General features: G+C 38.6%; 1 protein-coding gene across 1 annotated transcript in view; it reads left to right on the forward strand.

Moving 5' to 3' along the window:
• The window catches only part of CAPN13 (calpain 13), a 75,939-nt gene that overhangs the window by 14,289 nt on the left and 48,126 nt on the right, over positions 1-13,524 (forward strand). The window contains exon 2 of the mRNA XM_027554416.1: positions 12,099-12,327. Within this exon, the coding sequence (XP_027410217.1) occupies positions 12,130-12,327 (198 nt within the window). The 5' untranslated portion in view covers positions 12,099-12,129. The remainder of the gene's footprint in view (positions 1-12,098; positions 12,328-13,524) is intronic.

Below are 13,524 nucleotides of genomic sequence, written 5' to 3' on the forward strand. Positions count from 1 at the left end.
CATCATTAAGTATGATTTTAGCTGTAGGTTTTTCATAGATGTCCTTCATCAGTTTGAGGATGTTACCTACTTTTTCTAGGTAACTTTCCTTTGAAAGTTTCTATCATAGGTATATGTTGAATTTTGTGAAATAATTCTAATTCAATTATTGGTTTTCTTTTTAGCCTTTTAATATGGTTAATTACACTGATTTTTTAAAGTGTTAATCCAACCTTACATTCCTAAAATAAATTCAACTTAGTCTTAATGTATTACCCCTTTTTTCTTTTTTACATTGTTGGATTTGGTTTGCTAAAATTTTTAAAGGATCTTTGCCATCTCTGGTCATGAGGGATGCTGATTCATAATTTGATGAGGGGCAGGGTGGGGGTGGATTCCTTTATAAGGCTTGGTTGTCAGTGTTATGCTGTCCTGATAAAATACATTCAGCACTGTTTCCCTTCTCCTTTCATTTCTGAAGAAGTCTATAATCTTAGTGCTATTTTCCATTGACGGTGTAATAGAATTCACTAGTGAAACCACCTAATTCTGGGAGTTTCTTTGGGGGAAAGCTTTTGATAACATATTCAGTTTCTTGATTAGATATAGGGTTATTTAGGTTCTTCTCCAGTCAACTTTGGTAAATTTATATTTTTATTTTATATTTTTCAAGAAATTTATCCATGTCATATAACTTATAAATTTGTTGGCCTTAACTTGCTCATAGTATCTCACCGGTTCAGTTCAGTTCAGTTCAGTCACTCAGTCGTGTCTGACTCTTTGCGACCCCATGAATTGCAGCACGCCTAGATAGCATATTGAAAAGCAGAGACATTACTTTGCCAACAAAGGTCCGTCTTGTCAAGGCTATGGTTTTTCCAGTGGTCATGTATGGATGTGAGAGTTGGACTGTGAAGAAAGCTGAGCGCCGAAGAATTGATGCTTTTGAAGTGTGGTGTTGGAGAAGACTCTTGAGAGTCCCTTGGACTGCAAGGAGATCCAACCAGTCCATTCTAAAGGAGATCAGCCCTGGGATTTCTTTGGAAGGAATGATGCTAAAGCTGAAACTCCAGTACTTTGGCCACCTCATGTGAAGAGTTGACTCATTGGAAAAGACTCTGATGCTGGGAGGGATTGGGGGCAAGAGGAGAAGGGAACGACAGAGGATGAGATGGCTGGATGGCATCACTGACTCGATGGACGTGAGTCTCAGTGAACTCCAGGAGTTGGTGATGGACAGGGAGGCCTGGCGTGCTGCGATTCATTGGGGTCGCAAAGGGTCGGACACAACTGAGCGACTGAACTGAAGTGAACTGAACTGAGGCTTCAGTTCAGGCTATCAGTGATGATATTGGTGATTTGTGTTCTCCCTCTTTTGTTCCTTCCTCATTTGACTTTGGGTTTGTCAATTCTGTTGATGTTTTCAAAGAAGCAGCTTTTGCTTTGTTCATTTTCTCTACTGTTTTTCTCTTTCATTCATTTCTGCTCTTGTCTTTATTTACTGCCTTCCACTTCTTTGGGGTTTTCTTAATTCCCTTATGATATCACCTTTGACTCAGGATTATTTAGAAATGTGTTTAATTCTGGATATTTGGGGTTTTCTTAATCATTGTTATTAATTTCTAATTTTAATTCTGTTGTGGTTCAAGAATACTCTATGAGATTCGATCCTTGGAAATAATTGTGTTTTACGGCTCAGCATATTGTCTATTTTGGTGATTATGTATCACATGTTTGCAAAGAAAGTATATACTACAGTTTATATGTATAAAGTAGTATATATGTCAATTAGACTGAGATGATGGATTGTGTTATTCAGATATTCTGTTTCACTAATGTTTTTGTCTAGTTTGTCTACTAAATGATGAAAAATGCATGCTGAAATTTCATTATAATTATGGTATTGTTCCTGTCTTTCTTTACTTCTGTTAAGTTTTGATTTATATATTTTCAGTTTCTATTATTAGGTTAGATTTATGATTTTATTTCTTTCTGATGTATTTTTATCAATATTAAATGTCCCTGGTAATTTTATCCCTGGTAACACTCTTTGTTATGAAGTCTGACTAATCAATCTACTAAAAATATTCACACCAGCCTTCTTATGATTACTTTTTGTCCACTTATATTTCTTTTTGTCCACTTTTTTTCAAATTATTGTGGCTTTGCATTTAAAGTATGTCTTTAATAGGTAGAAAATAGTTTAGTCTTACTGTCAATCTCTGACTTTTACTGGAATTAAATATTTAATTATTAATATGGTTGGACTTATGTCTATTTTATTTGTTTTATCCACTCTTCCACTTTAATTGATTTCTGTTGATTATTTGAATATGTATTTGTATTCCATTTTAATTTGCCTATTGGATTTTGGGTATATCTCTTTTTGTCAGTGGTTATCTGGGAATTAGAGTGCACATACTTAACCTTTCTCATTCTATTGTACCACTGCATTCTAAAATGCAGAATATTTGCAACCATATGCATCCCTTTCATTCCCTTCCACTATTCCTTATTTATAGTTATCATATGAATTATACCTGCATATATTTAAAATCTCTCCTGATAGTGTTATAATTTTTGCTTTAAACACATATGTATTTTAAAGAATTTAAGAGGAAAAATAGTCTTATATACTTATTAAGATATTTACTATATACCATTTCTGGAAATTCAATTTTCCCTATTATTACTCCCTTTTATTATTTATTACTGTTCTTTATTATTTATTTATTACTTCTTTAATATTTCTTCTGAGACATGTCTCTGCATGATGTCTCTTCATTTTTGTTTATCTGAAAAGTCTTTATTTTTATTCCTGAAATTTTCACTGGATATGGAATTCTAGGTTGACATTTCTTTCTTTCAGCCTTTTAAAGTTACTCCACTGGTTTCTGTCCTCCATGGCTTTGGATAGGAAATTTGTCAGTATTGTCTCCATTTTTCCTTTCTGTTTAATGTGTTATTTTTCTCTAACTTATTTTAACAATTTTTCTTTCTTTTCTCTAACTTCTTTCTTTATCTTTGGTTTTCAACAGCTTGATTATGATGTGTCTAGTTACGGTTTTCTTGACTTTGCATGCTTCTCTAGTTCATAAATTTATCATCAAATTTGGGGGGTTTGGGGCCATTATTTCTTCAGGTACTTTTTCTGCCCTGATATCTTGATCCTCTCCTTCTGGATTTTCAATTACACATAAATCAGACATTTTGATATTACATCATGTGTCTCCCTGTGGTTATATCCTACTTTATTTTCAATGTTTTATTCAGTCTCTTCTTGGGATGGATACTTTTTATTGATCTTTTCCCTCATTCCACTTATTCTTTCCTCTGTCACCTTCATTCTGCTTTTCAGCCCATCCAGTGAATTTTTTATTTCAGATTTTACATTCTTCAACTCAAGATTTAGCTTCTATTTGTTTCCTTTTTTTTTTTTTTTTATAACTTCTGTTTCTCTATTGAGATTGCCTACCTTATCATTCATTTCTAGTGTGTTTCCCTTTATTTCAGGAGCATAGTTTACTAGTTGCTTTAAAACCTTTTCTTTGTAATTTCCACATCTAGATCATTGCAACATTCTCATTTGTCAGTTGTGTTTTCTCTTGTAAATAAGTCACCTTTCCTTAGTTCTTTTATTTTGAGAAGTTTGAGATTATATTCTGGACAAAGTGGATGTTATGTTGGGTAGATTTTGTGTTCTGTTATAATCTTCTGGGGAATGTTGATTATTTTCAGAAGCAGGAATCAATTTTATTAAGTTCAGAGTATACATTCTAGCTCACCTTCTGTGGAAAGTGATTCAAATATCAATTTATTTCTTTAAACCTCTGCTGTACTGATTTGGCTCTGGATCACACATCTATAATACAGAGAGGTTAGGCTAAAACAAGTGCAAGCTTGCTAACATACTTAGACAATCTCATTCTCTGGTGCCCTCTCTTCTCGGCTTCTTTCCCCTAGTGTCTTCTCCCTCCAAGTCTGTAGGAATTCCTTTCCCAGAAAAACAGCAGAGTGTCCACCAAAGCTTCAGTTATCTGTACTGGGACACTTGATGACTGAGCCCCATCCTCATGGCAAAAGTATGAGAGGGAAAAATCAAAGACCTGGAAATTCACCCTCCTGCTTGTTTCTTCTCCAAGTTTTGACTCCCCTGTACAATTTGCCAGCTTTTGTTTTCAGATTCCCAGTTTTTATTGTTTCCAGAGGTTATAGTTACAGTTATAATCAGGAGGACAGGTGGATTGTATAGGGGGCTTCTTACATTGCCATAAAGGAACTGGAACTCCTCTCTATAATTTTTAAAAGCTGAAAAATAAGGAAAAGTAAAATGATTCAATATAGAAATGCATAAATATGTGATAAACCTGTTTTTCAATAAAAGCAAGAGAATGATAAATACAGCATTCTGGTTTTGGCCTCCTCTGGGGGAGGAAAGCACAAATACCTTCATAAGTATTGGTGTGTTCATAACCTTGGTGGTAGGATCATGAGTGTTCATGAGGTTATGATATTTCATAGTCTACATAGCTTATGTAGGTCAAAGGCTAACAAAATGAAGCAGGTCAAAGGCTAACAGAGTTTTGCCAAGAGAATGTGCTGGTCATAACAAACACTCTGTTCCAATAGCACAAGAGAAGACTCTACACATGAACATCACCAGATGGTCAATACCGAAATCAGATTGATTATATTCTTTGTAGCCAAAGATGGAGAAGCTGTATAGAGTCAGCAAAAACAAGACCAGGAGCTGACTGTGGCTCAGATCATGAACTCCTTATAGCCAAATTCAGACTTAAATTGAAGAAAGTAGGGAAAACCACTAGACCATTCAGGTATGACCTAAATCAAATCCCTTACTATTATACAGGGGAAGTGACATAGATTCAAAGAATTAGATCTGATAGACGAGAGCCTGAAGAACTATGGATGGAGCTTCATAACGTTGTACAGGAGGCTGTGATCAAAACCATGACCAAGGAAAAGAAATGCAAAAAGGCAAAATGGTTGTCTGAGGAGGACTTACAAATAGCTGAAGAAAGAAGAGATGCTAAAGGCAAAGGAGAAAAGGAAATATATACCCATTTGAATGCAGAGTTCCAAAGAATAGCAAGGAGAGATAAGAAAGCCTTCCTCCGTGATCAATGCAAAGAAATACAGGAAAACAATACAATGGGAAAGACTAGAGATCTCTTCAAGAAAATTAGAGATACCAAGGGAACATTTAATGCAAAGGTGGGCACAATAAAGGACAGAAGTGGTATGGACATAACAGAAGCAGAAGATAGTAAGAAGAGGTGGCAAGAATAAACAGAAGAAATATAAAAATAAGATCCTCATGACTCAGATAACCATGATGGTGTGATCACTCACCTAGAGCCAGACATCCTGGAATGCAAAGTCAAGTGGGCCTTAGGAAGCATCACTATAAACAAAGCTAGTGGAGGTGATGGAATTCCAGTTGAGCTATTTCAAATCCTAAAAGATGATGCTATGAAAGTGCTGTACTCAATATGCCAGCAAATTTGAAAACTCAGCAGTAGCCACAGGACTGCAAAAGGTCAGTTTTCATTCCAATCCCTAAGAAAGGCAATGCCAAAGAATGCTCAAACTACTGCACAATTATACTCATCTCACATGCTAGCAAAGTAATGCTCAAAATTCTCCAAGCCAGGCAACAACAATACGTGAACTGAGAACTTCCAGATGTTCAAGCTGGATTTAGAAAAGGCAGAGGAGCCAGAGATCAAATTGCCAACATCTGTTGGATCATCAAAAAAGCAAGAGAGTTCTGGAAGAACATCTACTTCTGCTGTATTGATTACACCAAAGATTTTGCCTGTGTGGATCACAACAAACTGTCGAAAATTCTTCAAGAGATGGAAATACCAGACCACCTGACCTGCCTCCTGAGAAATCTGTATGCAGGTCAAGAAGCAACAGTTAGAACTGGACATGGAACAACAGACTGGTTCCAAATAGGAAAAGGAGTACGTCAAGGCTGTATACCGTCACCCTGCTTATTTAACTTGTATGCAGAGTACGTCATGAGAAATGCCAGGCTGGATGAAACATAAGATGCAATCAAGATTTCTGGGAGAAATATCAATAACCTCAGATATTCAGATGACACCATCCTTATGGCAGAAAGCGAAGAAGAACTAAAAAGCCTCTTGATGAAGTGAAAGAGGAGAGTGAAAAAGTTGTCTTAAAACTCAGCATTCAGAAAACTAAGATCATGGCATCCAGTCCCATCACTTCAACACAAATAGATGGGGAAACAATAGAAACAGTGAGAGACTTTATCTTTGGGGGCTCCAAAATCACTGCAGATGGTGACTTCAGCCATGAAATCAAAAGAGGCTTGCTCCTTGGAAGAAAAGCTATGACCAACCTAGATAGCATATTAAAAAGCAGAGACATTACTTTCCTTTTTTTTTTTTGATTGTTTCTTTTTTTTTTAATTTTATTTTATTTTTAAACTTTACATAATTGTATTAGTTTTGCCAAATATCAAAATGAATCTGCCACAGGTATACATGTATTCCCCATCCTGAACCCTCCTCCCTCCTCCCTCCCCATACCATCCCTGTGGGTCGTCCCAGTGCACTAGCCCCAAGTGACATTACTTTTCCAACAAAGGTCTGTCTAGTCAAAGCTATGGTTTTTCCAGTAGCCATGTATGGATATGAGAGTTGGACTATAAAGGAAGCTGAGCACCGAAGAATTGATACTTTTGAACTGTAGTGTTGGAGAAGACTCTTGAGAGTCCCTTGGACTGCAAGGAGATCCAATCAGTCAATCCTAAAGGAAATCAGTCCTGAATATTTGTTGGAAGGATTGTTGCTGAAGATGAAGCTCCAATACTTTGGCCACCTGATGTGAAGAACTGACTCATTGGAAAAGACCCTGATGCTGGGAAAGATTGAAAGCGGGAGGAGGGGATGATAGAGGATGAGATGGTTGGATGGCATTACCAACTCAATGGACATGAGTTTGAGTAAGCTCTGGGGGTTGGTGATGGACAGAGAAGCCTGGCGTGCTGCAGTCCATGGGATCACAGAGTTGGACACGACTGAGTGACTGAACTGAACTGACATAGCTTATATATTGTCTTACATATATCAAAGTGGCCTAATTTAAAAACTAACAAATGCAATTGTTTGTAAAGTTTAAAGACTGGCTGTGCTGTGTTGTGCTTAGTTGTTCAGTCGGGTTTGACTCTGCTACTCCATGAACTGTCCATGGGCTACATGGACTCTAGGCTCCTCCGTCCATGGGAGTTTCCAGGAAGGAATACTGGAGTGGGTTGCTGTGCCCTCCTCCAGGGGATCTTCCCAACCCAGGGATCAAACCCACATCTCCTGCATTGCAGGCAGATTCTTTACCATATGAGCCACTAGAGAAGCCCATGTATTCTTACAGCTATCCATCTCTGAGTGGTAGAAATGCATGAAAATTTAGGACAAGTTTATTGGAGTCAGAGAAATAAGAAATTAATATCTTTGTATAATGTTTCATGACTTACATCTCGTCCCACCTATTTTTTCATTTTATTTTTCAACAAAGTGTCATTGTACCCATTTGACAGAAAAGAAAACTGAAGTTCTAAGTGCTTAGAAAAACGTCTTTGGGCTCATATGACTAATAAGGGGCAGAATAAAAACTTGAGTTGGAATCTTCTGTAGTCATTTAACTTTGGGACTTTTTTTTTCTTCTGAAGTCCATCTTCTCTTTATGTTAGAATGGCTCTCATTAAAAAGTCTACAAATGATAAATGCTAGATAGGGTGCAGAGAAAAGGAAACCCTTGTAAACTGTTGGTAGCAATGTAAATTGGTACAGTCACTATGAAAACCAGTAAAAAACTAAAAATAAAGCTACCATATGATCCAGAAATCCCACTCTTGAGCTTATATCTGGAAAAGATGAAAGTTCTAATTCAAAAATATACATGTACTCCACTGTTCATAGCAGTGCTGTTTATAATAGCCAAGAAACAGAAGCAACCCAAGTGCCCATCAACAGATGGTTTAAGAAGATATATAAATATACAACAGAATATTGCTCAGCCAGCAAAATATTGTCATTTGCAGCAATATGGATGGACCTAAAGAATATCATACTAAATAAAGTAAATCAGACAAAGAAAAATATCATTTATATGTGGAATCTAAAAATTAATACAAGTGAATATATACAAAACAGAAAAGATTCACAGACATGGAAAACAAACCTATGATTATCAGAGGGGGAAGGATAAATTAAGAGTATGGGATTAACAGATACAAACTACTATATGTAAAACAGATAAACACTGAGGTTTTACTGTAGAGCACAGGGAACCATATTCAATATCTTATAATAACCTATACTGGAAAATAACCTGTACATATATGTGTGTGTATATATATATATACACACATATATATCTGAAAAAAACTTTGCTGTACACCTAGAACTAACACAATATTGTAAATCAACTATATTTCAGTTTTAAAAAAGAACTTGATTTCAACTCTTTTTGCCATTTTTCTAGCTTCTTCTATGCCATTTTCATTTTGAGATCAATAAGATACCACAGCAGCAAGACTAGGTATATTCTGACTATCGGGTAGGCCTTCCATCTTTCTTTTTTTCTTTCTCTTTCTAAGATAGTTGAGTCTTCTCCTGCCTTTGTTTATTTTATAAAGTGAAGCAAATATGATATAGAAGAAAAGGAATAAGCCAAAGAGTCCTTGCCAAAGTGACAGGTGGGAATATTGTTTGGCCTTTTCTGCTGCACGCAAAAGGGAGATGTTGTCAAGTTCTGTAAACCCTTTATGCCCAAGAAAGCGAGTCTACAGGCTCTTCCCTGGCAAAGCCATTACCAATTCAAAGAGCAAGAAGGTGAACCCAGTAGGTGTGATATCTGTGCCTATTGAGGCTCCCTTCCAGCCTATTCTCTTTTCCCATCAGTATTCTCCTCCCTCCCAGAGCAGCAGACTACCTCCTCCAGCAATGGAACCAGGCCTGCCGCCTGGCCCCCAGAGCCTTCTCCTTCCTCACTGCACTCTTGGTTAGTGGAAACAGAGCAGTGGCAAAGCCAAGGACATGGGTCTGATGCACCACTCCTGACCCTTACCCATGCTGGCCCTTCTGGGCCTGGCCCATCATTCATAAGAGCAAGTCCTCCTCTTAGAGGGTGTATGACTTCTGCATGTCCTTTCATGGCCAAAATGATAATAATGTTAATTATGCTAATAACCACTGTTCAGTGACCAGTTTCTGTTGATTAGTCAGTGCTAAACATTCAGCAAGCATGGTTTCATCTGAGTCTCACCACAACTCTATAGCTTGTGTATGAGTATCATCTCCATTTCACAAAAGAGAAAAGAGAGTCTTAGAAGGGGGATTCCTAAAGCTACCCAGTCCGCTGCCCAGTAGTGGGCAGTAAGGGCCCTGCAGATGAGCCTGGATCTGATCCCCAAACATAAGGCCTTTTTTCAAGATTCTCGTGGAGAAGTCAAGCCAAACTCTTCCGACTCATTTTCAGCTGTAATTAAGAGCTGCTTAAGAATAGTCCCATAATCATAGGTTAATGGCTTGGTGGTGCTGTATTGGTTCCACCATCCCTAAGCATGTGCAGGGTTGGCAGACCCACAATTTTCACAACTCTTCCTTACCAGGTGTCATTGCCTTGTCTTTACTTGGAAACCAAATTCTATTATTGTTTTCTTGTTCTTGAATTGTACCTGACTGTTATTTCAGCTTTATTACTCTTACATAATTTGTTGTAGGTTTTCCTCTTAACCCTATAGTGAGTGGTGAGGTACATTGACATATTTTCACCTGTTATTTTCCAAGAACTAGAATGAAGAAATGTATATATCATACAGGACTAAACCAAATAAAATTGCCCATATTTACTTTCATATGGTCCAACCTAGTAGTTCACATATAAATTATTCTTACTTTGTTTATTGGGCAATTGTATATATAATTCTCTCTAAATATGTGTGTGCAGTGATACTTCATTGGTGCTATTTTGTGTATTTATTTGTGTTATCTAAATAATTTGCAATATACTATTATATATTAACTGTAAGAAAATTATAAATTATTTTTTGTTTGCATATTTTTTCTGTGATCTGAAATCTTGATTATAAGCTCATATTCTTTCTTTATGAGTTGTTCATTCATGTTCCTCTCTAGTTCTTTGTCATCATTCGATTGCTTTTTCACTGTGAAGTAGGTATGGATAGGACATATGAACCTTGGGGTCTTTTGTGTCACCTTAACAGACTCTGATCAAAGAAGCTTGAAAAGTACAAGTTTAAGTGCTAAATAGGTTTTTCAAGTCCCGCAGCTAGTAAGTGTGGATTCAGATCCAACCCAGCTTGTCTAGCAGATGGAGGATGTGAAACATATTTTGTTAAATGGCATCAGTTACACCCCTGTAGCTTCCTGAACAAGAAAACCCAGACTTCCTTGACTTCTCTTTAGAGAAATTAGGACACTGACATTTATTGACTGCCTACTGTTGCCAGGTGGCTCAGTGGGTAAAGAATCCATCTGCAATGCAGGAGATGCAGGCAGACATGAGTTTGATCCCCTGGTTGGGAAGATCCTCTGGAGGAGGGCATGGCAACCCACTCCAGTATTCTTGCCTAGAGAATCCCATGGACAGAGGAGGCTGGTGGGTTACAGTCCATACGGTCGCAAAGTGTTGGACACAACTGAAGTGACTGAGGATTATTCAGTCTGTTAGGTCCAACCTCATTTAATACAGCAATAAACACTCCAAGATTGGTATCATCAATCCGTATAGGTAGAGAAATAGGTTCACAGGGTTGAATACTAACTCACGATTGCAGAACTGGATATGTAGCTGGTGAGAGCAGAAAGCAAACTCAAAACTTATTTGATTGTTCATCACACTGCCTTTTCTTTTTCCTACCCCACATCTCCATATTCTACCTGTATATACCTATATATATATATATATATATCAAGCCCTATATATTCTACCTATAAAATGACTCTAGAATCTCTCTCTCCACCATCTTTATGACCACTGCCATAACACTGACCCTCCCAAGGACAAATGCAGCAGCCTCCCAACCTCCGCCCTGTCTCAGACCCTCTCCATTCCGCCACCTAGCCTCCAACTTGCTCCGTAATCCCACACACGGATCTTCAATGGCCCTGCAGCACTTGAAGGGTATAAAACAAAAACAATCCAGCTTTCCAACCTACCTTCCCGGCCTTGTCTGGCAACACTCATTATCCCCAACCCCAACTCCACCGACCCTCCAGCCCATCCCATTCCCTCTAACACCCATGACCTTTCTAATCCAACTCCTGGTCCTCCACATACTTGCTACTTGGGACACTGGAGGGACTTTTAAAAAAATTTTATTTATTTATTTATTTTGCTATCCTGGGTCTTAGTTGTGGCATGTGGGATCTAGTTCTCCTCAGGGATCAAACCCATGCCCCCTGCATTGGGAACACAAAGTCTCAGCCATTGGACCACCAGGGAAGTCCTGGGACTTTTTTTTTTTTTAATCTACCTACCATTTCTCCACCTGGAAAATTCTTTTCCCCCAAGGCCAATTGCAGGGTGAGAACTCGTGGGAGAAACATTTCTTGGCAGTTCCTAGCTCCTCCTCTTTATATCCACAGGACTTTTTACACATTTTTAAGTAGACCATTTCTGTTGAACGATAGCTAGTTGTTGAAATGTCTAATATATTTTGCCACTTGATAACGAGCCTCCAGGGGATAAATATCATGTCATATTTATCTTTGAATTACCGGCATTCAGAAAAGTGCCTGGTACAAGGTCAGTACTCAATAAATGTTCATTAATGTACAAATAGTCTCTCATGCATGTAAGAGTATCCTGAAAAGCTGTTCGGTATGCAGATTGAAAACTGACCTAGAAGGAAGTTTTCTTGGATTCTAGTCTGGGCTTGCCCCCCACCAACTGGCTGGGTCCACAGGGACAGAACTTACCTGGTTCCAGTCTCACTTGTAAAGGTGGCAGACATCTGAATGCCTTCCAGGGCTCACATCCAGTGATGCAAAGTACTTGACAGCTTATCCCTAAAAATACCTCTTTTTCTCACCCAAAAGGAAAGATCTGATACCTCTTCTAGGAAGAATCATGGCACACAACCAGCAGTTTCCAGCCAAGACCCCCATCATCAAATTCAAGGAGCAGGACTTTTACTCCTTGCGGGATCATTGCCTAAACAGAGGGCTGCTGTTTGAGGATGAGACATTCCCTGCCGAGACTTATTCCATAGGTCTGCAGCTCCTCAAGGGAAAAAACCTCTCCAACCTAAGCTGGATGCGGCCAAAGGTGAGTGAAACTCCCCACCTGGGACATGCCCAGCTCCTGGGCCCTCTGACTGTCTCCCATGGTACTTCCCACTGAAAGGATGGGCTTGAAACCTGGTTTTCAGGGCTGGCCCAAACCAAACTGGAAGGAGACTGAAATTCATCTGATCCCCTCAGCTACAGTGTTGCATCCACAGTGGGATGGAAAGACTCTATACCAGGAAACAGGACCCCTGGGTTTTAACCCAGTTCTAACACAGCATGTCACTAGGTTACATGTCTCAGGATTCCCACATAAAAAATGGGGAAGCAAAGGTATGAGGATTGTAGTAGTAGCTGTAGGGTCTCTTCCATCTCCATAAACGAGCCCCTCTGTCAGTGTTCATCAGTCTTTATTCTGTTCAGGTATCACTGTCTTTTTCTTTTTTCTTTCCTAGTTAGAATTTACTCAAAGGGAAGATAACATGTCAATCATTTGTACAATAGGATGAATTTCAACAATTGCCTTGCCTCTCTCACATGTATTTGTATTTTTAGTCTTGTAAAGGCTGATCACCTATAAAAGAGTTTTAGACATCAGTTATAAAATTAAAGAAATATTTTGTGGCAATGTTCAAACCCCCTGACTCCCCCACCCCAACAGATGACCACTAACTCCACCTTGCAGCCAAGTGAGCCCACTTGGCTTTTCTAGAACTATCTCAGTTTCAGGACATGAAGCTCCAAGGGAAATTTCTCAGTCCACTAAACATTCTTGTGCTGGCATTTTCAATGATACAAAGGACCTGGCTAAGGGCCACTTTGAGGGCACTGATGCTCAAACATCCTGTTCATGCTTCCAAAAGCCGACAGCAGAACCTAAAACAAGAGGACAGAGTATAATGTCTAGTAAGCTAATGATTATAATATCACTAGCGTTACTGAATGGGAATGAAACGCCAAGCACTCTGTGGAACACACTCAATGAAGCCAGGTTAGGTTACACAGAATAGGGGTTTTCTGATGACAGAACAAGACATAAACCTTGGAGTAACCATCTCTTGACCCCACTCCAGTACTTTTGCCTAGAAAATCCCATGGACAGAGGAGCCTGGAAGGCTGCAGTCCATGGGGTCACTAGAGTCAGACACGACTAAGCGACTTCACTTTTTTTGCTTTCATGCATTGGAGAAGGAAATGGCAACCCACTCCAGTGTTCTTGCCTGGAGAATCCCAGGGA

This window comes from Bos indicus x Bos taurus, chromosome 11 (assembly GCF_003369695.1).
Source record: "Bos indicus x Bos taurus breed Angus x Brahman F1 hybrid chromosome 11, Bos_hybrid_MaternalHap_v2.0, whole genome shotgun sequence".
Taxonomy (NCBI): Eukaryota; Metazoa; Chordata; class Mammalia; order Artiodactyla; family Bovidae; genus Bos; species Bos indicus x Bos taurus.